We start from the raw sequence: 26,299 nt of genomic DNA on the forward strand, positions 1-26,299 counted from the left end.
ATCTATACATTTTGAACATATTTGTACATGATTTTTTTGTTTTCTCATAATATATTCAGATCATAAACTTTGAAAGTTGCAAAAACTCAATTCTCCTTGATGCTCAGCTCGATGGTGCCGTGAAAAACTTAATTTTTAATGAAAAATTTGATGTTTCTCGATTGATCTTTATGCCTACCTCAATGGCTCAATGAAAACGTGTTTTTCATGAAAAAAATCGATTTAGCTTAATAAATCTCAATGCTTTTTGATGTCCAACACAATGCAATTCATTGAAGATACATAATTTTTCATTCAGTTGTCTTTTTTATATGATTTTTGTTTTTAGTTTTGGTATTTTTTTCAAAATCTACAAATTTGAGATGTATACACATTTGGGAAATATAAAACATGATAATATAACAAAATTAAAAAAAAAATCACGTCTCACCCAAAAAAAATACTAATTATTTAAAATAATATTTGAAAAATACAATTTATGTACATAATCATAGGAAAATTTTATGGTAGGGATATCCCCAACGTAAGGGGCGTTCTATGGTTTTAGCACTTGGAGAAATTATAACCTAATTTTTATTGTATAACGACGTACATTATAATTATAACAAGCATCCCACTAATTTTCGAAAAATTCTGAATAATTTACCTTGCCGAAATTAGAGTTTAAACAATAACTTGCAAGCGTTCCTAATTTTTTTATACACGTGGAAAACAGATTGTTTGAACTCTAATTTTAGTACCGTAAATTATTTAGAATTTCTAAAAAATTAGCAAGATGCCTACTATAATGTATGTTATCATTAAAAAAAATTGAATTATAATTTCTCCTAAAGACAAAACCATAGCCCACAATCTTATCATTATAAAAGAAATGATTGTAAATATAACAAAAATTAACAAATTAGAAAAATGTCATTGTTAGTAATAGTTCAATAATATACACACTAGGGTACGCATATGAGCATAAGTATTTTACGAGCCCCTAACACACTACAACATGTAGTGATTGTGCCTAAGCCAACACAACTTAATTACGGAATGTGTTTGAAACTACACGACTACACAAATACCTAAGATGATGTTTGGTTGGGGCAAAAATGAAATGGAAAGGAATCAATTTTCATTCCATTTTTTAGTTTGGTTGCATATTAAAGTATTAAAATATCATTCCAATATAATGGTTTTTTCATCATTTTAGTAGAATGACTATTCCATTTGAAAAAAAAAAAAAAAAAAGACCATTCGAATGAAAAATTGAAAAAAAAATTATTATTTGTCCATTTTTTTAATTCCTATTCCTATTCCTCAACCAGCACATTAACACCATTAATTGGTACTCGTATGACTTTGATTTGTTAGGAAAATGTGGATTGATTGAAAGGGGCTCTTAAAATAAAGATAAAGAACGTTGAAAATTTCGATGCAGGTAACAATGACTACTGTTTGGAGAAGCAACTGTATAGTTAAATTGCATGTAGAAGAATATCAATTACATTTATTTATTGCATCTTTTTAATGATAATATTAAGAAAATTCACCTGAAAAGCAAGAAAATGATTTCCAATATAGAAAAAATGGGAAAACAAAAAAAAAAAATTAACTTGCAATTGCTAATCACTGTCAAAGTACTTCCCAACCAAATTGATTTCATAACATGTTCTCAATATTCAACACAATACATATATCCATTATCACCTTTAAAAGAATAGCTATGTGCTGATTCAAATTGTATTTTTCCAATCTTATGAGAAGAGAAAATGGTTACTGATTTTAAAAAAGCAAACCTGTTTAGTCACTGTTGACTTCCTTTGGGAAGTATTTTAAGAAGTATTGGTTAGCTTGTATTATCAAATCCTCGTCGTCCCACTCATCTCGGTATGTCTCTGGTTGAGCATGCTTTCTCTTTGAAACTGCAGAATACATTTGTTTCCTCCATTGCTCAGACAATGTACAGCCACATTGAGCCGCAAGCCAATCATCATAATCAAACTGCAAACACAGTATTCAAAGATTCACTGGTCATAGACACTACAAAAATTTCCAATAAGAAGCTCAAAATAATGTCTCAGAAATATTTGGAAGCCATTGGTTAAAGTTAATGGTTTTCTAAACTAAACATAACAAGAATGCAGATCTTTAACTAGAACAAACTGCAGACAAACCAGCACTAGAATCTTATTCTTTTTTTACCTGTGAAGCACCCAAATTATGAGTGTACCGCTTAGGAGTGCCAGAAACTTCTAGAGAATAATAAAAGGCATTAACATCATCCATCATCTCCTCTTGTGATGGAAGATCAATTCGATCAGACAGAAGACCTGCTATCCATTTGCTCTGAAGTTCACACAAAGGAAAAGGAATAACCTGGAAAAAAATGTATTCAAAGACTGTGTGTATTACTATTTATAAACCAAACATGTATTTAAATGTGAGGATGTTTCTTTAAGCAGAGGTATACCTTCCATGGTAACCCGACAAAGGAAAGCCATGGAGCCAAGGCTGGTGGGAAGACATGCCTATACAGTGGTCCGACACGATTGTCGTCCACAGTCACAATGCCATTGGTTTCAAGAAAAGGAAAATGGAACTTGTACCTTAAGGGGGGAAATGGAAGTTAAGTTTCATTTTTTATATCTGTTTTGCTTTCTATGCAGAATAAGCCTTAGATTCAATGTGTGGATTGCCAGATATATAAGTGAAGTTCTAAATCTGATTATTAAATTACTTAGCATACCCTGTGCAGTGAAGAATGACATCAGCAACGACAGCACACTCATCGTGGAAAACCACACTACCATCTTCATGGGCACTTTTGATCTGCATTAGTATGAATATGATAGTACTTTAAGGTAGTTAAATTCTGGTATCGGGTTAGGTAAAATTCCATCAAGATTTTCATAAATTCATAAGAACTCAGTTGCGATGATGAATAGGTACTTTTTACCATACTACGAATCCAAAGATTATCATAGCCAGGCTGCTTTCCAATGGTTGCATCAGTAAGTGATCTAGATGCAACATGGACTTCTTTTGCCACTACAGCTATGTCTCGAGAAATATCAACTGCGCTTGCTGCACTCCCTATCAAAATTACAACCTGCATGAAGCAGGAATTGCTGATACAAAAGTGTGTACAAAGGAGGAAAAAGGAAAAAAAAAAATCTTAACATATAAACATTTTAATTCAAATTCTATTAGCAATGTGAATTTAAATGACACCTAGCTTCATTTGGCATGTGAAAACAGAATTTTAATTTATTTGAAGCACTGAAGTTGATTCTGGCTAAAGAGACATTGAATTCATTCTCTAGAGTCTTTCAAAAAAAATTCATCCTCGACACAATCTTTTTTTTTACCACAATAATAATTTGCATCAAAGAATGTCAGAGTGAGAAATGTCCAAACGTGATAAATATATATATATATATATGTATGAAAGCAATTTAGCTTAAAATGCAGAAATTTACATAAGAAAAATGAATCTTGAATAAACCTGATCTCGAAAAGGCTCTGGAATCCGATAATTATGGCTATGGATTTGCTTCCCTGGCCATGCATCTATGCCTGCAAGAAAATATATGTATAAAAGTAAATTTTTCTGGTATTTTCTTTTTCTCCTTGAAGTTAAATTTAAAATGCTGCATTATTTGCCTTAAGCAAAAGGCTGAACATAGCATGTTTAGGATAAGTTCCTTCACCATTCATTCCATTCCAGAGCAAGAATTAATTCAACTCAAAGTGCAACCTTAAAACATATTTAATATTTGCACCCAAATAATACATTTTTTTTCTTCTGTCTTTCAAATTTACGCTAGCAAGTGTCAAATATAAGAACGTTTTGTTGATTAAAACGAAGAACAGAGACAAATTCTAAAGGTAACCTTACAAGTTGAGACCCCAATTTTTATACAAAACTTCATAAATGGTAAACCTCTACAAAAGTTATGCTTCTATGCATAATAATAAAAACACACACACCATTAATCCCTTCTTTCACTAAATCCCAATAGTCAGAACCAATCTGAGAGATTCATTAGGCTGAGGTAAGTTCAGAATAATAATCTCAGAATCCACATTTACTCGGGAGAAAAAAACTAAAAAAGAGTGAATTTCACTTTAACTAATTCATATTGACATATGTGCAAACATTTACCGGGAATTTCAGCTATTCGAGGCTCTGTATAATGGCCATTGCATACTACCACGGCATCATAAACCTCATCAACTCCCAATTCACCTATCTTCTTAGACCTAACTTTCCACTTCCCACCACCCATCAAACTCACATACTCAACCTCAGTATCAAGCCTCACCAACTCACCAATCCCAAACTCTCTGGTAAAGTCTTTCAAATACATCAGAACCTCTCTGTGACCCGGAAACCTTCTGGGATCTCTCTCGTCCTTTCCATCGTCTTTTTTGGCCACAAATGGGAAATCTTGAAAACCCATTACCTCTCTAGGGAGGTTAGTCCTTAAGGACTGGTACAAGCTCGAGTGGACAACGGCCCGACGTGGGTCAACCCCGATTGGATCCGACTCGACCTTGGGAGTGTAGACCCATGTCCCACCAACTTGGTTCCCTCGCTCGAAAACTACGACGCGGTGGCCTTCCCGGGCGAGCTCACGGGCGGCTACGAGGCCCGCTGCACCGGCACCGATCACTGCCACGTGGCGGGACGTGAGTGGAGGGAGTTTGGGTGCCAAGGATTGGCGTTGCAGTGGAGTCATTCTTGATATAGTAGTTTACTTTTTTTATGATACTTTCGTTTCTAAAAGCGTGTCAGTAAATGTGATTATATGCGTTGATTCATTTAAAAACTTTTTTGTCCTTTTTTGCTTACAGCGTCCATAGAGATTTCAGGCTGTGAATATAGCACGTAAAATAATTTTCTTCAAAGTAACTAAAATTGAAAAAATTACGTGGGTACGGACCATAGGCCTCTTAAGAGACGGCAGCAAAATAACCACATTCCATTTCAAATATTTAAAGAATGTCTTGTTTCTCGGATTCTCGGGTGCAGTCCCTCATGTTTTCGGTACTTGATGTTCCATACATATATGATTTTTGACACAAATATGTTACATTCTCATATAAAAAAATATATTCTCGCTTACAATAAATTATTTAAACTTTATTTTTGATATTATAAATTATTTAAAAATTTATAGGATATTTTAAATAACTACAATGTACATGATCATAAAAAATTACACCAAAAATTATTCAAGCACCAAAAACAGGAGAAGAGTGCACTAGAAATGTAACGACATAAAATCACTAATAAGGCTTAAGTATATTGATTAGCATACCAGAATGAAATAATTGGTATATGTGTGATTAAATGATTAAATACATGATTATATGGCATGCATGATTATATGACTATGTGACATGCATGCTTGTGAGTATTAGATATACATGTAGGTCATTTATAGCTTATAAGGGCATATTTGTAATTTTGGTCTATTGATGGCATAAATGTGATTATATGTGATAAACTGTTTAGACCACATTATTGTGTGGATATATATATTTACAGCATGTGGCTCGAGAGGGCCCTAGTGAGTGGATTGGCGAAATAGACACAACGTGGTTCAATACCCGACTTGTGGGAGCCTATGGGTATTTTTGAGAATTTAGAGAATATTTTGATAATTATTAGATTTTGAATAAATAACTGTTAATTATTTGGGAGTAACGGGATTAATTGGTAAATATTAGGAACATTTGAGGAATTAGCGGGAACTGGGAGAAAATGACTATTTTACCCTTAGAATAATTAAAGGATTAGTATGATTAGGAGGGGCATAGTGGTCTTTTGCCTAGAAATTAAGAGATATACTAAGAAATCATTTGAGACTAAGGCAGAAAGAGGTAGAAACTGAAGGAAAGGTCTCTCTCTCATCTCACTCGCATTTTCTCTCATCTCTCTCACTCACTTGGTGTGCTTTGAAGTCAAGGAAGAAAATCGCAGTAAGCTTAGGCTTGGGCTGGGAATTCTTTGAAGAAAATTGGAGGTGATTAATCTAGGAATTAAAGTTGGAACTTGGGAGGATTCAGCCACTGTTGAGGTAAGTTTTAGTCTTTTAATTTGTTGAAGAGTTTAGCTTGATAAGGTGGAATTTAAGCTGAGTAGTTGCAAAGCTTAGAACATGTATAATTCTGGGTATTTGGGTGATGAAATTGTTGCTGAGTTGGGATATGAATTTTAGTGTGTTGATTAAGATTTCTTGGTGAATTGCTGGTGGTTTTGATAAAGTTTCTGTGTTATAACATGCTTGGAATTTAGGGATTAGAGTCCTGGACTCGCTCTTGTGCTTTTGTTGGAAGTGGGAGGTATATTTGGCTTGAATTCTAGCGGTTCTTGGCTGGGAAGAAGGAGGAGAAAACCCAGATTTTCTGGGTTCGAAGGAGGCGCGCCGCGACCCAACCCTGGGGCACCGCGGCACGCCTGGCCTTTTGGCCCTGGGATGCTCTCTGAGATGGGGGTGCGCCGCGATTCACTAAGCCAAGTCGTGGCCCGCCTCCCCTTTGGCTTGGGTACTTGCTCTCTGACTTGGAGGCAAGTCGCGACCCGCCTGGGGATTTTAGCCTTAGAATTGTTTCTAGAATTGCTAAGGCTTGGGGGTTCGAACCTAGGCGCTCGGGACAATTTCTACTACCCAGTTTAGTAGAAATTGAGGTCCCGGAGGCTAGTTTCTGTCTCCTAAGTATATATTTGGATTGGAAGTTCACAATTACCCATTGGACACTATGACTAGGTTTATCGCCAAGGCTCCGGACTGAGGATCATGCTCGAGACCATTACATTTTCTCCGTTCGAAATTAAAGGTAAGAAAAATGCACCCTTATATGGCTGTGTTGGGACTGAGATTCCTTGTATTTGAATACAAATGTTGTATGATTGTGATATTGCATGTGAGCATGAAATAAATGGCCTAAGAGAGTCGGAGCTGATAATTTGCGCACAGGACGCGGTTCGGGCACTGTGAACTGGGTCAGCTAGATAAACACTGGACTCAACCTAAGCGAGTCGGAGTCAGTGGGTTAAACAGAGGGTGCGGCCTAAGGGCGTTGACCCTAAGTTTTGTGTATTGATTAAGATAAAATGTTGAATACAAATGGTTATTGTTGTTAGCTTGATGCTATGGCTCGTTGAATATCTGATTACTTGTCTTGTGAATTATATGATTATCATTATTGATTATGTTATGCTGTTATGGTTTTTTTGTTGGGCTTTGGCTCACGGGTGCTAGGTGGTGCAGGTAAATGCAAGGGTAAGACGGATCAGCTATGAATTGGAGAGCTCTGGGGGTGAGATGTACATTTTCAGCTGCTCGTCCACCACGGCCGAGGGAAAGTACAAGGACAGAAGCTTAAAACCTGTATTTTTCCATTAGAGTGGCCACTGCTTGCTTATACCTTTTGAGAGTTTATAAATTGTCTTTTAAACCCTGTTTTTGGGATCCCATGTACCAAACGTCTATTTTAATGAAAATTGTTCGTTTATGACAAAAATATTTGAACCCTAACTTGATTATGACTTTATGGTCACATCTTTATTCAAATGACTTGATTAGCAAATCTTGCACTATTTTAAACACACAGTGTAACGGTCTTGGTTATCCAGGGCATTACAACTTGGCATCAGAGAGATCTAGGTTTAAGGGTTCCTGAAGACTGGCTGGACATGTACACTCGCCGCTAAGGACAAGCTCGACTTAGGGTTTGGTAAATGTATACATGTGATTATATGCTTGAGTGCTTGAATGAAATATAAATGCTTTACTACATGATTAATAGGGAGCATGAGATATTGATAGGGCCTGGCCCTTGACTGTTGTGTGATGATATTGAGGCATGCTTATTAGCATTGTTGTTGCATGTGAATGATTATTTGCAACTTGATTGCTTGTGGTTGGTTAAGTTCCAACGGTGGACTATGGAAAGATTGTTACCCTGTCATCATTGTTTTACCGCTGAGTCGTTGATTGCAGATAAACTTGGATAGCTATGCGTCCAAGGCGATCTATACGACTAGCTGATACAGGGTCTGAGGCTAGGGATGATGACCAAGGCTAGAACCCTCCGCCAGTCCCTGAGAACTGGCAGCAGATACTTGTAGACATGCAAGCTCAGTTAAAGAGTCAGGAAGAGCAGATCCGTCTTCTAAGACAGCAGGCTCCATCAGGGAGTGTTGCACCTATTTTTCCACCTGTTTGTGGCACCAGTTGTTCAACCACCTGAGATTGGGAACAGGTGGGAGCCCTTGTATGATCGATTCAGGAGACAGCATCCTCCAACCTTTGAGGGAGGAACATAACCACTGAAGGCTGGACAGTGGATGAGTATGATTAGTTATATCCTAGATTTTATGAGGGTGGAAGGTAATGACAGGGTGGCCTGTGCCACCTATATTCTTAGAGAGGATGCCCGTATTTGGTGGGAAGTGGCATCACAGACCAGGGATGTTTCTACTCTGAGTTGGGATGGGTTCAGAGATTTGTTCAACCAGAAGTACTATAATGTTGTTGTTAGGGCGGCGAAGGTGAATGAGTTCGTGGGGTTAGTGCAGGGCAATATGACAGTTACAGAATACGCCCTGAAGTTTGACAGGCGTGCAAAGTTCGCACCAGACCTAGTGCCTACTGATGCAGCTAGACATGATAGATTCATTAGAGGGCGTAATGCTATGATAGCCCGGGATGTGAGAATTACAACAGTACCTAGGGGGACGACCTATGCTCAGGATGTTGAGAAGGCTCTTACCGCTGAGGAAGCGAAGAATAAGATTTGGAGGGAGAACATTGCGATACGGGGGGTTGGCAGGGCGGTGCCTCCATATGCAGGTTTAGGTAGGGGCGGTGGCCCCAGGGATCTGGAGAGGAAGACCCTGACACTTCGATCGATGTTGGCCCTGATAGGAAGGGTCGGGGTGCTTAGGGTGGCCACCTGGGAGGCGATGAGACATGGAGAAGCTACCCAAAGTGCACGAGGTGCAGGAAGCGCCATCTGGGAAAATACCGGGCAAAGGCTTGTTATGTATGCGGGGTGGTGGGACACCTCAAGAAGGACTGCCCAACAGTGAAGAAAGAGGAAGCAGGGAAGGTGGATAGCTTGACTCTAGCTCGAGTGTTCACCTTGACGCAAGCAGAGGCCGAGGCTAGTCCCTCGGTGGTGACAGGTTAGCTCTCTAGCGCTGGCTCTCCTTTTATTATATTGATTGACTTTGGTGCTACACATTCATTTATTTCTAGTAAGATAATTGATAGATTGTGTAGACCTAGTGAGTATTATACTGCGAGGTTCGGAACTATACTGCCCACAGGGGAGCTGGTGGTGTCTAGGAGGTGGATTAGAGCACTGCCAGTGATGGTTGATGGTAGGGAGCTATCAGTAGACTTGTTTGAGTTAGGTATAGAAGATTTTGACATGATTCTTGGGATGGATTGGCTGGTCAGATATGGGGCTACCATTGATTGCAGGAAGAAGATGGTGACCTTTGAGCCTGAGGGAGAGGATCCCTTTGTTTTCGTGGGGTGCAGTTCAGGGACCACGCATACCCATGATATCAGCATTGAGAACTAGATACCTATTATAGGGAGGTTGTATAGGTTTCCTATCTAGTGTGGTGGATACTACCAGAGTTTTTCCAATAGGGTCGGGAGAGACCACATTAGTTCGTGAGTTCTTGGATGTGTTCCCTGAGGATTTACCAGGACTGTCACTGTAACATCCCAAATTTCCTAATAGGGCTTAGTGCCTGGATTATGGGGCCGGGAGGCGATAATTGAGTTATTATGTGAATTATATTATAATATAATCAAGCTTGTATGTTAGGGATATTAAATATGTGTATGTGGGCCCGTTTCTTATAAGAAGGGTATATTAGTAATTTGACCCGTTTGGGGGTATAAATGCGAATATGTGCTTGTGTGATTGAGACCACATTATTATGTGGATATATTTGGGTTAGTTGACGAGAGGCGATCCCGATGAGCAAGTTAGCGGAAAAGTCACAACGGGGTCTTAATACCCGGTTCGGGGTGAACTTAGGGGTATTCTAGTAATTTAGTACATTACCGGAATTAGTGGGTAATGGGAATTTATTGGTAACCGTGTGAGAATATTGGAAGTAGCGATAATTATAGGATGCAAATTGTGGATAGCGAGATTTAAAGCAAAGGACAAAATTGCCCTTGTGAATATTTGGGGTATAAGCTAAGGCAAGGGGGCAAAATGGTCATTCTCTCTTTAGGTGTAATGTAGAATAAGCTGGAAAATGTTTGAGAAGGCTAAGGAATTAAAGGAAAAAAGCAGCAGCACTCCCTTTCTCTCTCTCACGTTCTCTTTATGCCTCATGGAGGTTTGAGTGGTTTTTGGAAAAATTGAAGAGCAAAGCTTGGAGAATTAAGGTGTTAGGCTTGGGGAAAATCAGAGGCTAGGTTCAGAAGTTTCATCTCAGCTAAGGTAAGATTCTGAACTGAGAGATATCATGTTAAATCAATTGGTTTATTTAAGCTATGGTGTTGATGCATGTTAGATAGTTAGGAAATTGAGTTTTGAGGTTTTGATGAGTTTAATTTAGTACTTAGTTGGGTTTGATTGCTGGAAAGAGGTACATTGTTTTTGGGGATTTAATTGGAAGGTTGGGATGGAATCTAGTGAGTTTTGGCTGGGTTCGGTTGAAGAAAAACCTAGAAAATTATGGGTTCGTGGTGATGAGCCGCGACCTGCGAAGAAGATTTTGGAGCCAGTAGGGCTCGGATGCAGGGGCGGGCCGCGGCGCCTCAGGGGCGCGTCGCGACGCGTGTTGGTTTCCAGGGAGGCCGAGCCTCTGGAATTAGAGGCGGGTCGCGGCTTGGGTGTGAGGGACCGCGGCTCTTAAGGGGAAATTTTAGCTTAAATGGGATTTTTAGATTGGGAACCTAACCATTTGGGCTCGGGATTGATTCTACTTCCTTGTTAAGTGGAATTTGATGTCCCGAAGGCTAAGAGTTGGTTTGGAAGTTGTTATTTACTTGTTATTGATGGGAACTTCCTTATCGCGGTTGTGACTAGGTTTTCGCTAAGGACTTGAATCGGGGATCGTACTTAGAGGGTCGTCGCTAGTAACCTGCATTCGGACCAAAGATAAGAAAACTGTACCTGTTATGTGAATGCTTGATTAGAGCTTAGTTAAGGTAATGAACATGATTATAATTATGTTGCGAATGTCTGATTAGGTATACTGTAACGTGCATAATTATGATTATGCTTATGACTGTTGAGTGAATGTATTATAATGCATTGTGTGACTATTGATAAGTATGTTATATGAAACATGTGATTGTCTGTTATGACTGTGAAGCTTAGTTTATAAACTAAGGTATCATTAGGATGTTAAGTGGGGATCAACTTATTAGTTGAGAATATGATGGGCTCTAGGAGATCCTTATTAGTTGAGAATCCCAAGGCTTCAACTTATAAGTTGGAGGCACGTGGTGGCTTGAATTATAAGTCAAGTTCATAAGGAACTTAGTTTATAAGCTAAGATTGGCATAATGCACGTGGAGTACAGGCCACCATGGCTGGGCCACCCTGGGAGTGCAACATGCACTTGACTGGCTCGGATGCCAACAACTTGATAGAAAGTGCGACATGCACTTGTGTGACTCTATAGTCTCCAATTGGGTTTAATGAATGCGCTGGATTCAGTTATTACTGTTTGATGGTTGTTTTATTCACTGAATTGTTGATTATGTTTTCTTGCTGAGTCTTCTGGCTCACAGGTGCTTTGTGGTGCAGGCAAAGGTAAGGAGAAGCTCAACTAGCCATGAGTCAGAGGGCATTAGCAGTGGTATGTACATATGTGGTCCGCTCGACCACCGCGGCCGAGATGCTCAGAGGAACTAGGATTAAACCCAGTTTTTGCCGCTTAGGACGGCTTATTGTGTAATCTGAGTTTTGTAATACGCTTTTAAACTAACATTTTTGGGATCCCATGTAAAGAACTTATCTTTAACTTAATGGAAATGTTTATGAGATGATCAAAAGTTTTTAATACCCAAACCTTAGTGGATTAATCACATGTTTGGTCCAAATGACTTGTTAGAAAGTCCAGCACTGGTTTCAAAACACACCTGGTAACGGACCCTAATTATCAGGATGTTACAGTCACCGCACAGGGAGATTCAGTTTGTTATTGAGCTAGCATTGGGGACAGAGCTAGTGTCTAGAGCACCATATAGAATGGCTCCAGCGGAATTGAAGGAATTGAAGATACAGTTACAGGAGCTTCTTGATTTGGAGTTTATCAGGCCTAGCTACTCGCCATGGGGTGCTCCAGTTTTATTTGTGAAGAAGAAGGACGGGACTTTGAGGATGTGTATAGACTACAGGGAGTTGAACAAGTTGACCATCAAGAATAAGTACCCCTTACCAAGGATTGATGACTTGTTTGATCAGTTGCAAGGAAAGACGGTGTTCTTGAAGATTGATCTTCGATCTGGTTATCACCAGGTGAGGATCAAGGACGAGGATATACCAAAGACGCCCTTCTGAACGAGGTATGGGCATTATGAGTTTCTGGTCATGTCGTTTGGTTTGACCAATACCCCAACAACATTTGTGGACCAAATGAACAGGGTATTCAAGGACTTCTTGGATCATTTTGTGATTGTCTTCATCAATGACATCTTAGTGTACTCCAGCTCAGAGGCAGAGCATGAACAGCACCTCCGACAGGTCTTGCAGAGGTTGAGAGAGCACTGATTGTACGCAAAGTTTAAGAAGTGTGAGTTTTGGCTACCAGAAGTGACATTCTTTGGACATATTTTTGGTGAAGATGGGATTAAGGTGGATCCATCTAAGGTGGAGGCAGTGAGAGATTGACCGAGGCCAAGGAACACCTCAGAGGTTAGGAGCTTTCTTGGATTAGTGGGTTATTACAAGCGGTTTGTTGAAGGGTTCTCGAAGATTGCTGCACCGATGACAGAATTGACACGAAAGAATCTGAAGTTTGTCTGGTCAAACAAGTGTGAGGATAACTTCCAGGAATTGAAGCCAAGACTGATTACGACACCTGTGTTGAGTCTCCCTTCGGATAGAGGGAAGTTTGTGGTATATTGTGATGCATTGAGACTGGGACTGGGCTATGTGTTGATGCAGAATGAGAATTTTATAGCTTATGCATCACGATAGCTGAAGGAGTATGAGCAACAGCACCCTACCCATGATCTGGAATTTTCAGCGGTGGTATTTGCATTGAAGGTGTGGTGACATTATCTGTATGGAGAGAAGTGCGAGATATACACCGATCACAAGAGTTTGAAGTATTTCTTCACCCAGAAGGATCTGAACATGAGGCAAAGGTGTTGGCTGGAGTTGGTAAAGGACTATGATTGTGATATCCTTTACCACCCAGGGAAAGCCAATGTAGTGGCAGATACGTTGAGCCGGAGGGGCCCGGGACAGTTGTTTAGCACTGCACAGATATCGAGAGAATTGATAGAGGAAATGCCCAGAGGAAGGATAGAATTGGTTGTGGGCTGGTTGGCCAATATTACCTTACAGTTGACCCTTCTAGAGATGATAAAAGAGGGTTAGTTGGTGGATGCACAGTTGCAGGAAGTTAGAGAGAAGGTCTTAGCTGGAGTAGCTAAGGACTCTTCTATTTAAGAGACTGGATTGTTACGATATAAGGGTCGGATCTGTGTCCTAATTGATATGAGGATTAGACAAGAGACACATGATGAATCCCATACTATACCATACTCACTCCATCCAGGTGCCACGAAGATGTATCAGGATCTACGGACGTTGTACTGGTGGCCTGGGATGAAGATGGATGTAGTGGAGTACTTGGCCAAGTGTTTAACTTGTCAACAGGTGAAGGTTAAGCATCAACGACCAATGGGATTGCTTCAGCCTTTGGGTATTCCCGAGTGGAAATGGGAGGAAATTATGATGGATTTTGTAGGAGGTTTACCCAGGACAGTGGGGCTGCATGACTCGGTGTGGGTGATAGTGGACAGATACACCAAGTCAGCTCACTTTCTACCAGTGAAGTCGACTTATACTATGGATCAGTATGCGGAGCTGTATGTGAGGGAGATTGTTCGTCTCCATGGGGTTCCTAAGTCTATAGTATCATACTGGGATCCTATCTTTACCTCCAAGTTTTAGGGTGGATTGCAGAAGGCTATGGGGTCTCAGTTGAAGTTCAGTACGACCTTTCATCCTCAGACTGATGGACAGTCTGAGAGGACAATTCAGGTATTGGAAGACATGTTCAAGGCATGCGTGATAGACTTTGAGGGGTCTTGGAGTAAGTATCTTCCGTTGATTGAGTTTTTGTACAATAACAGTTATCAATCAACGATTGGAGTAGCTCCATACGAGATGTTATATGGGAGGAGATGTAGATTACCCATCTATTGGGATGAGATGGGTGAGAGGAAGTATTTGGGACCGGACATGGTTCAGAAGACTAATGAGGCTATCGAGAAGATCCACACTTGAATGCTCGCTTCGCAGAGCAGACAGAAAAGCTACACTGATCCTAAGCGTAGGAACGTGGAGTTCCAGGTGGGGGACCACGTGTTTCTACGAGTTTCACCACTGCGAAGGGTGAGAAGGTTTGGGAAAAAGGGCAAGCTGAGCCCTAGATTTAATGGACCTTTTGAGATCCTGGAGAGGATCGGGCTGGTGGCCTATAGATTAGCACTGCCACCATCATTGTCAGGAGTTCATGACGTATTCCACATTTCTATGCTTCGGAAGTACGTCTCAGATACAACTCATGTGTTGAAGTATGAGGATTTAGAATTGTAGATAGATTTGTCTTATGAGGAGCGATCGGTCTAGGTCTTAGGCAGGAAAGACAAGGTTCTACGGAACAAAACGATTCCTCTAGTTAAAGTGTTATGGAGGAATATCAAGGTCGAGGAAGTGACCTAGGAGCTTGAGTCCGCAATCCGGGATCAGTATCCCGAGTTATTCAGGTAAATTTTGAGGACGAAATTCTCAGTAGGAGGGGATAGTTGTAATGACCTAAATCACTAATAAGGCTTAAGGGCCTTGATTAGCATGCCGAGAGGGAATAATAGGTATATCTATGATTAAATAATTAAATGCATGATTATGTGGCATGCATGATTATATGATTATATGACTATGTGACATGCATGTGGGCCCTTTATAGCTTATAAGGACATATTTGTGAATTGTGCCTGTTGAGGGCACAAATGTGATTATATGTGATAAATTGTTGAGATCACATTATTATGTGGATATATATTTATAGCATATGGCTCGAGATGATCCTAGTGAGCGGATTGGCGAAATAGTCACAGCAGGGTTCAATACCCAGCTCGTGGGAGCCTAGGGGTATTTTTGGGAATTTAAAAATATTTTGAGAATTATTAGATATTGAATAAATAACTAGTAATTATTTGGGAGTAACGGGATTAATTGGTAAATATTAGGAACATTTGAGGAATTAGCGGGAACTGAGGGAAAATGACTATTTTACCCTTAGAATAATTAAAGGATTAGTATGATTAGGAGGGGCATAGTGGTCTTTTGCCTAGAAATTAAGGGGTATGCTCAGAAATCATTTGAGACTAAGGCAGAAAGAGGTAGAAACTGAAGGAAAGCTCTCTCTCTCATCTCACTCACATTTTCTCTCATCTCTATCACTTACTTGGTGTGCTTTGAAGTCAAGGAAGAAAAGGGCAGTAAGCTTAGGCTTGGGCTGGGAATTCTTTGAAGGAAATTGGAGGTGATTAAGCTAGGAATTAAAGCTAGAACTTCAGAGGATTCAGCCACTGTTGAGGTAAGTTTTAGTCTTTTAATTTTTTGAAGAGCTTAGCTTGATAGGGTGGAATTTAAGCTGAGTAGTTGCAAAGCTTAGAACATGTATAATTATGGGTATTTGGGTGATGAAATTGTTGCTGAGTTGAGATATGAATTTTAGTGTGTTGATTAAGAATTCTTGGTGAATTGCTGGTGGTTTTGATAAAGTTTTGTGTTACAACATGCTTTAAATATAGGGATTAGAGTCCTGGACTCGCTCTTGTGTTTTTGTTGGAAGTGGGAGGTATATTTGGCTTGAATTCTAGAGGTTCTTGGCTGGGAAGAAGGAGGAGAAAACCCATATATTTTGGGTTCGAAGGAGGCGCACCACGACCCAGCCCTGGGGCGCCCCAGCACATGTGGCCTTTTAGCCCTGGGGATGTTCTCTGAGATGGGGGCGCCCCGCGACTCACTAAGCCAAGTCATGGCCCGCATCCCCTTTGGCTTGGGTACTTTGCTCTCTGACTTAGGGGAAAGTCGCGACCCGCCTGAGGATTTTAGCCTTAGAATTGTTTCTAGAATTGTTAAGGCTTTGAGTTCAAACCTAGGCGCTCTAACAATTTCTACTACCCCGTTTAGTAGAAATTGAGGTCCCAGAGGCTAGAATCTGTCTCATAAGTATTTATTTGGATTGGAAGTTAACAATTAGCCATTGGACACTATGACTAGGTTTATCGCCAAGGCTCAGGATTGAGGATCATGCTCGGGACCATTACAGTTTCTCCGTTCAGAATTAAAGGTAAGAAAATGCACCCTTATGTGGCTGTGTTGGGACTGAGATTCCCTGTATTTGAATACAAATGTTGTATGATTGTGATATGTCATGTGAGCATGAAATAAACTGCCTAAGAGAGTCGGGGCTAATAATTTGCTCACAGGATGCAGCTCGGCCACTGTGAACTGGGGTCAGCTAGATAAACACTGGACTCGACCTAAGTGAGTCGGAGTTAGTGGGTTAAACAGAGGGTGCGGCCTAAGGGCGTCAACCCCGAGTTTTGTGTATTGATTAAGATAAAATGTTTAATATAAATGGTTATTGTTGTTAGCTTGATGCTATGGCTCGTTGAATATCTGATTACTTGTCTTGTGAATTATTTGATTATCATTATTGATTATGTTATGTTGTTATGGTTTTCTTGCTTGGCCTTGGCTCATGGGTGCTACGTGGTGCAGGTAAAGGCAAGGGTAAGATGGATCAATCATGAGTTTGAGAGCTCTAGGAGCGAGATGTACATTGTCAGCTGCTCGTCCACCACGGCCGAGGGAAAGTACAAGGACAGAAGCTTAAAACTTGTATTTTTCCATTAGAGTGGCCACTAATTGCTTATAACTTTTGAGAGTTTATAAATTGTCTTTTAAACCCTATTTTTGGGATCCCATGTACCAAACATATTTTCCGTTTATGACCAAAATCTTTTAACCCTAACTTGATTTTGACTTTAGGATATTCAAATGACTTGATTAGCAAGTTTTGCACTATTTTAAACACACTGTGTAACAGTCTTGGTTATCCAGGGCATTACAAGAAAACCCCCATTTATTTTGGCACATAAATTAATTGTAAGAACGCTCTAATCTACTACTTTATAAAACGTCGTTCATCTCACATGTAGTAGAAAAATACCATTTTTAAGGAAACGTTTAGTGGGGTCTTGATAAAACATGCAATTTGGGCACATTAGTTTGAAATACAAATATTATGTCTTTATGCAGTATTTGAAAATAAAATAAACAAAATAAGTCTCACTGATGAAATTTGTAACATAATCCATAACATAAGTTTCTTAATTATTCTTGGCGCTCATTTTGATCGTTATTTGTTCATAGGACACCCCACATCACACATGCCTAGACGTTGGAATCTCCCACATCACTGTGCATTCCGAGAAGAATCCTATTGCCTACCTGAAAGGGAAAAGTAAGGGGTGAGCTAAAAACTCAGTAATGAAATACAAACAAATACAATAATATTGAAGAAAAAAACACAAGAAGTGCATATGCGTATCGTAAACTCATGACGAAATATATCATATTCATACTCATAAATCATAGTCATAATTGTAGTCATAATCATACATCATGTGATCATGGCACCCCTATTGTCCATGTCAGATCATGAGGTAATCAGCAAAAACATAAACTGGTAAGACTTCCTCTATGAGGTAAACAAGATCTCAGGTCCTCGAATAACCTCAGCGCGTTCACCCTATGAGTTACGTCATATCCTTAGTAACTTTTTTATTGTATTGCGTTCAGCATGCTAGCAACCTAATGTTTTTCATACATCATACAAGAACTTGTATAACAGTTCATATCAAAACATAGAAATTCATACCTTTCATAACACTTGGCTTATCATAACATATGTTTTTCATAACACTTTAACTTTTGCAACATAACAATTCATACATTTCATAACATAATTCATAGAAAATTCTAACTAACTTCCTTACCTCAGGTCCAAGAAAAAGTAAAGTGCAGGTACATCACAATGAGCCTATAATCATAATCAAACGTTCTTTTTTTTTTTAAATCACGCAAGAATACACATACCCAACCACTACAACAATTTTCACTTTTAATGACTCTCTATAATGACTTACACCAATGGTGTAAGTCATTAAAAGTATTCAAGGATATTTAAAGTCTAATGGTGTAAGTCATTAAAAGTTTTTGTTGATGACTACCTAAGTAAGTCATTAAAAGTGGTGGGAGCCATTAATTTAAAAATATGAATATAAAATTATTTATTTATAAAATATCAGACATGTAAGAGCATCTAACGTCTCCCCTGGGAAGACGTGCCAGACATCTAACGTTTCCCCTGGGAAGACGTGGCACATGGGACGTCTCCCCAGGGGAGACGTTAGATGTCTGGCACGTCTTCCCAGGGGAGACGTTAAATGTCTGGCCTAATATATATAACCTGACAATTATTAAAAAAAAATAAAAAAAATATAAAGAAAACTCTCACTCACGTTTCCTACACACATTCTCTCTCATACTTTAACCTAACAATTATTTCCTATAATCACTCTCCCATGTTTTTATCATCATCATTATTATTATTATTATTGTTATTATTATTATTATTATTATTATTATGCCTCTCTCTCTCCCAAAATTTCTCTTTTACTATCTTCTCTCTCAATTTTAAACCCTAGCTGCCCTTAATCCATCTCTCACTCTCTCCTTCTTAACATATCCCTCTTTTCTCTTTGTGTGTGTCTCTCTCTCACTCCCTCTTAGTTTTCTTGCAGATTGGCGGCGAAGATGAGCACGCGATGACAGTGTGGTGGACGGTGGCTTTCTTTATTTTTCTTGGAGGTTGGGGGCGAGGTCTTTGGTGTTCTTGGAGGTGATGGTGGTGGCGGAATCATGGTGTTCTTGGAGTTGATGGCAGTAGCGGGATCTTGGTGTTCTTGGAGGTGAAGATGGTGGCGAGGTCTTGGTCTTCTTGGAGTTGATGGCAGCGACGGGATCTTGGTCTTCTTGGAGTTGATGGCAGCGACGGGATCTTGGTCTTCTTGGAGTTGATGGCGGCAACGACTTTCTTCCTATGGACGGGGTGGATTTTACTTATACTTTTAAATATATATATATATATGTATATATATATTGTAAATTTCAGTCTGGGATGAGTCTATAATGTGGGTGTGGTCATTAATTGGCTAATAAGTTCCCAATCTCTGCATTTTGTTCTATGTGAATCATATTGTAGAGTTTGCTACTGTATCAAACAATAAATCTTAATGGATCAATGCTAAAATCATATTTTGTTTGTGTTTGTATAAATTTATGAATTTAGTTTTGTGTGTAATAATATTCATTTGATTTTCTTATTCTAGATTTGTGTTTGAAAAAATATGTGTATTAATCTCAGATTTTGGCAAAAATTTTTTTTTGAGGAAAGTGATTTGAGCAAAATTAATTTAATGCATTGGAACAAAATAATATATTTAATTAATAAAATATAATATAACTAAATAATAATTCTAAATTAAGAAGAAAAAATATTCGGATAATATAAACAAAAAAATTTGAAAAAGCTTATGTTGTCTTCTCTTGGGAGACGTGGCATACTTTCAACATCTCTCCATGAGAGACGTTGTAGGTACCTATGACGTCTCTCATAGGGAGACTTTGTAGACATTCAACGTCTCCCCCTGGGAGTTATCATAGGGTGTATGTTTTATACCCTATGATGACTTCTAGGGGGAGACGTTGAATGTCTACAAAGTCTCCCCATGGGAGTCATCATAGGGTCACTTTAGATGGCTCCTGCAACAACGTCTCCTCTTGGGAGAGACATTAAATGTCTACAATGTCTCTCCCATGTAGCCATTAAATGCATATTTTGTTGTAGTGAACATACATACCCCATGTGTGCATGGACTAAGCACACGTGACACAAGTTTCACTATAGCTCTATTCACACAACAACGTCAAATAAAATCATAGAGAATAATGCCAATTCTAACAATTAATCCTTCATGATCACAACTCAAAAATCATACGTTTGAATAATAGGCGTATGTTTGAACGTAAAAATACAATTGCATGTAACATGAATAGGTGAGAGTTCTTAAAATTAATGTTCAAGTTGATAATTCTACTTGTTCATTTTATAGCCATTTTCTTAAAAATTCAGCAAGTATAAAATAATTTCCCACTTAATTATTACTTCATCATTCATTTAAATCACATATTTGTCATTCATAAATTTTATTATAAAAATTTAATTTACTAAAATAATTCATTAACTTTTAATAATTTTTTTCATAAAATAATAATCTCATTTATTATTTAATAACAATTAAAAGAATGTGATAAAATTTGTAGTTACTTAAAGTTATTAAATAAATTCTTTGATCACCTTTAGAAATCATTTTTAATCAATTATTTTGTAAATATATAAATATAAACTGCATAAGTATAATTGAGCAAATACATATTTAAAGTGTGGAAAAATCACATTTGAAACACATGCTTTACTTATTTCATTTAAAAGACATTTTCTCCTAAAAACCAAAAATTCCAACAAGTGGTTTATTACATAAATTTTTAAATAATCAAATTTGCAAGCATAAAAATTGTATAGTTTTCTTTTACAAATTTATAAAAGAAATACATGCATTTGATTGAAGAAAATGCATTATTAAGGTAAAAATCATCTTTTACTTACATTAGTTCTAAAATGTGAATCTTTTAAATTATTGAAAAATTACCACAAACATGAACCAAAATCCAGCAAGCATGAATTTACTTAACTATGCTCTTAATTGTGTTTAACCATTAACCTAGCATGCTTTTATAATTTTTATGCATCCCTAGATTCAATTAGCATGCACCAATAATGTAACTATGATTAAAACAACGATTTACAAACAAAAAAAGGCCTAGGCCGAATACACTACTAAAATAACACATAACATACACAACTAAATCATGCTTCACTTATATAATAAAATACCTAAAATAATCATGCTTATAAGTGAGCAAATAAACAACAAAATAAAAGAAACCCTAGGTCTACAACAAGACATATGGCTGAACCCATGGCACCTTAACAAGAGAAATACCACAAACTATAATGTGCTCATAATCCAATGGTTTTATAATTAATCATCAAGAAACAAACACAACTTGTAATCCCTTTAGAACACCCTAGGCCGAAACTTACATGAACAACTAGTCATGAAAATAATACCAATAATCGTATTCAATGTCCACATGAACCCTAGCATGTTCCTATTTTTCCAATAACATGGGCAAGTTTATAGAAAATCAAAAGAAACAAAAGCCAAACTTTACATGCATTGTCAACACATCCATACACGCCAAGTCACAAACACACACCCAACCATAGAGCCACACACACCTAGGCCCCTACAAGAATACAAACAACCATTAACACACATAGGGAATCCAAATCAAACAACAATCAATAACAAAATACTCAATAAAATAATAGCAAGGCTAGAGATTTACTACCTCCTTTGCTAGAAATCAATACTCAAAATGGCCACCACACTTGATCACACCCCCTAGGGATTTCGAACCACCATAAAAAAAAAAAAAAAAGAACAACAAAGTACTTTTAGATTCAAGAAGGAGGAGTAGAAACTAAAAAAAATAACACCATGAATCAAGAACTCACCCTAGGGATTCAAAACCCTACTTCCCTTCTCCTTCCTTCTTCTTTTCTTCTCTTCTTTCTCTCCACTTCTCATGAGCCCTCTCTTCCTCCTCTATTCACAAGGCAGCCACCAAGACAAAATGAGAACACTCATGTTTTCTTTGTTTTTATAGAGGCCCTAGTGGTCGAACACTAGCTAGTGGGAAAAGGGTAAGTCTTAATTCTAATCTCCTTGACTCCCTTTCCCATAATTCATGAAATTTCCAACTATGGCTTGATTGATTTGCGTACAAAATGGAAACTTTCTTATACACTCCCCCTTGCCTTTGACCGAGCACTCTCCCTCTCCCTCTCCCCCTCTATCTGATAAGGTTATTTTGGATATTATATTGGTTATCCTTTCGCACTTAGATAATGTTCATTTCAAGTTGTTTTAGGTGTTCTTAGCTTTGTGTTTACGAGTCTTTGATTTTTAAGCCATAAAATATTTTATAAGGTATTATTGACGAATTCGATATATTTTTGTAGTTAGGAATGAATGTCAAATGATAGGACTCGAGAAAATGAAGTTTGAAACAAGTTTGAAGTGTTTTAGAAGTCCCTAAACACGAGGTTCGAGCTTAAAGTTGAAGATTACGAAGAAAAAGCATGGAAGCATAATTTGTTCTATGGCTGCGGCCACCAACATTTATTGGTTGCGGCCTAGGAGTCAGAGAGTAGTGGTCGCAGCCACCAACATTAAGAATTGCATGCTTAATGAATTTTTTGCCTAGATTAACCTGTTTTCCATATAGTGTAATACTTTTACTAGGTCAAATAGATCACATGCGTAATGGGTTTATTGCTGGGTAAAAAGGGTTAATTAAGAGTGCTTAGCTTTAATTAAGTATGATAGGGAAACTGGGATAATTGACTGCTTAAATGTTATCTATGGGGTTAATAGTTTAATTGGGAATATGGAATATTATTCGTCATTGTTGATAGATTGATTGTCGAAGGTGGAGGGTAATTCTTGACTATTTCTTTAATATCGTTATATCCTTAGTTATTCAATCATTGATATTTATTTCATTTTATCTTTTCAGCTGTTAAAACTAAAACCCCTTTCTACTTTCAGTTTAGTTCTTATTTTGAATAATAATTTGATCGTAGTCCTCGTGGGTTCGACCCTTATTTACCGCTATACTGAAGTAGTTGGTGTATGTGAAGAAAAAAAATATATTTAAATTTGATACGACATACGACACCCATCAAATTTTTGGCGCCGTTGTCGGGGACTATTGTAAGTCATTTTTATTATTTAATTTAATTAACTACATACTTAAAAAAAAATTGATTGTAGGTGTATATGTCTAGCGACGATACTCAAGAAAGACTACAAGCCATAAAGCAATATCTTGAGACATCGTCATCCCGCTCTTCAAGGACTATCATTGACAATCCACTATTTCAACCTTCAAAGAGAGTTATCCAGTACAAATACCATTACCATCTGATGACGATTCTGACTCTGAAACATCAATTAAGTCTCAAATGGCGCAGGAAAGGACGTTGAAAGAGTTGGCGTCGTCGAATCTAGACCATCAACCTCTGTGTATCCAATATCTAGTGTTGGACGTTAACTTTGAACTAAAGTTGGGCCTCATACATTTACTACATCTTTCCATGGGCTACCAAGAGAGGACCCGAATAAGCATCTGACAGAATTTCACATAGTCTGCTCTAGTATGAAACCAGCTTTAGTACTGGAAGAGCAGATTAAATTAAGAGCATTTCCATTTTCTTTGAAGGATGGTGCAAAGGAATGACTCTATTACCTTCCTCCTGGAACTGTTGATACCTGGAATGAAATAAAGACATTGTTCTTGGAGCGTTACTTCCCAACATCTAAGGTTGGTAGTATAAGGAAGGAAATCTGTGGAATTCGCCAATAGACTTGGGAGTCATTATATGAGTATTGGGAGAGATTTAAGAGGCTATGTGCTAGCTACCCCTACCACCAAATAAGTGAACAACTTTTGATTCAAGACTTTTATGAAGGACTATTTCCATTGGACAGGAGCATGATTGATGCAGCAAGTGGGGGAGCATTGGTGGACAAGACCCCTGCTGCATCTAGGAGTTTAATTTCTAATATGGCAGCTAATTCTCAACAGTTTAGAGTTCGTCAAGAATGAAGAGATTAAATGAGACAAACTCTAAAGTAGAGCAGCAGCTTGCGCAGTTAACTAGTATGGTTCAACAAATGGCTTTAGGTCAACAAGTGAGACCTTGTGGAATATTTCAGTTGGTGGGGCATCCTATTGATGCATGTCCCACACTTTAAGAGAATACCAATGAGCATGTAAATGCAATGGGGGGATTCCCAGGGCAACCTAGGCAAAGGTATGGCCCTTATGCTATAACTTATAACGAAGGATGGAAGGAATATCCTAATCTTCGATATAGGAATCAACAATAAACTTTACCTACTAGACCACCAGGGTTTCCTTATCAACAAAGGCAACAACAAATCTATACACCTCAGCCTCAACATCCTATTATCTCACAAGCTCAAGATCCATCAATGGTGGATATGCTAAAAACGTTAGTGTCCTTCAATATGCAAATTCAAGTATTTCTTCAAGGCGCTCGGGCGTCCCTGAAAAATTTAGAGAACACTATGGGTCAAATTGCCACTTCATTAAGTCAAAGTGATCCATAGAATCAAGGAAAATTACCTTCGCAGCCTATTCGGAACCCCAGGGAAAATGCTAATGCCATCACATTAAGAGATGGCAAGAATTATGATCCACCCACTATCCCATCAAGTTCAAATGATGCACCATTACCTCCTACCCAATCCGCCCAACAAGAAAAATATGAAACTCCAACCACAACACTCAACCCTAAACCAACTATTCCCATTTATGTCACTACTCCTCTATTTCCTAGTCGTTTCAGAAAGACAAAGAAAGATGAAGCTGAATAGGAAATACTGGAGACTTTTCGCAAGGTTGAGGTAAACATTCCCTTACTTGATGCCATTAAGCAAGTACCTCGATATGCAAAGTGTTTAAAGGAGTTATGCACCAATAAGAGGAAGCTAAAAGGGAATGAAAAGGTAAGTGTGGGGGAAAATGTTTCGACAGTTTTTCAAAAGAAACTTTTACCAAAGTGTAAGGATCCTGGCACCTTCACTATTCCTTGCACTATTGGCAATAAAAGGATTGAAAGATGTATGCTAGATTTGGGTGCTTCAATCAATGTAATGTCTTACTCTATTTATACCTCTTTGAACTTGGGACCACTGGAAGAAACGGGGGTGATCATACAATTAGCAGATCGTTCTAATTCCTATCCAAGGGGAGTATTAGAGGATGTATTGGTTAAAGTAAATGAATTGGTTTTTCCGGCAGACTTTTACATTCTTAATATGGAAGATGACTGAATTCCATGTTCTACACCAGTATTATTGGGAAGGCCATTCTTAAAGATAGCTAGAACTAAGATAGATGTTCATGAGGGAACCTTGACCCTAGAGTTTGATGGTGAGGGGATTCACTTTAATATCTTATAGGCTATGCGGTATCCAAGTGATGTTCATTCAGTTTTTTCAATTGATATTCTGGACACATTGTCACAAAGAATTCTGGATTTACATGGAGAGGATGGGTTAGATGTTTTTTTGAGGGAACCAATAGACTTGAAGAAAGATGATGTCACTACTGATGTAAAGGAGACAGTGGATGCACGTAATAGTGGTGGAGAGGTTTCTAAAGAGGTGTCGTTCTTAGAGTTGCTTGTTTCTCATGAGCAACTTCAACCATCTGTTAAATTACCACCCAAGCTTGAATGAAAACCACTATTGGAGCATCTCAAATTTTTTTACTTGGGTGAGAAAGAGACATTGTCGGTTATTATCACCACACAACTTACCCAAGTACAAGAGGATCATTTGATGAGGGTACTTCAAGAATACAAAACAGCCGTAGGGTGGACCATAGCAGATATCAAGGGATATAAGCCCAACTATGTGTATGCACCATATTCTCCTTGAAGATGGATCCAAGCCTTCTAGAAAAGCTCAAAAAAGGTTAAATCCACCTATGATGGAGGTAGTTAAGAAGGAGATATTGAAGCTCTTAAGTGTGGGTGTGATTTGCCTTATTTCAGATAGCAAGTGGGTGAGTCCATTTCAAGTAGTTCCTAAGAAATCAGGCATCACTGTGGTAAAGAATGACGAGGATGAGTTAGTGCCCACAAGAGTCCAAACAGGTTGGCAAGTTTGTATTGATTATAGAAAGTTGAACACTGCAACTAGAAAATACCATTTCCCTT

General features: G+C 38.3%; 1 protein-coding gene across 1 annotated transcript; it reads right to left on the reverse strand.

Moving 5' to 3' along the window:
- Positions 1 to 1,614: 1,614 nt before the first annotated feature.
- On the reverse strand, positions 1,615 to 4,786 carry LOC133777705 (flavin-containing monooxygenase FMO GS-OX-like 4). The gene is made up of 7 exons (XM_062217416.1): positions 4,154 to 4,786; positions 3,494 to 3,564; positions 2,945 to 3,097; positions 2,735 to 2,817; positions 2,459 to 2,594; positions 2,191 to 2,364; positions 1,615 to 1,989 (listed from the first exon to the last, which is right to left on the reverse strand). The coding sequence occupies exons 1-7, from the start codon at positions 4,728 to 4,730 to the stop codon at positions 1,789 to 1,791; spliced, it is 1,395 nt and encodes a 464-aa protein (XP_062073400.1). The 5' UTR covers positions 4,731 to 4,786; the 3' UTR covers positions 1,615 to 1,788.
- Positions 4,787 to 26,299: the final 21,513 nt, after the last annotated feature.

This window comes from Humulus lupulus, chromosome 5, assembly GCF_963169125.1.
Source record: "Humulus lupulus chromosome 5, drHumLupu1.1, whole genome shotgun sequence".
Classification (NCBI taxonomy): domain Eukaryota; kingdom Viridiplantae; phylum Streptophyta; class Magnoliopsida; order Rosales; family Cannabaceae; genus Humulus; species Humulus lupulus.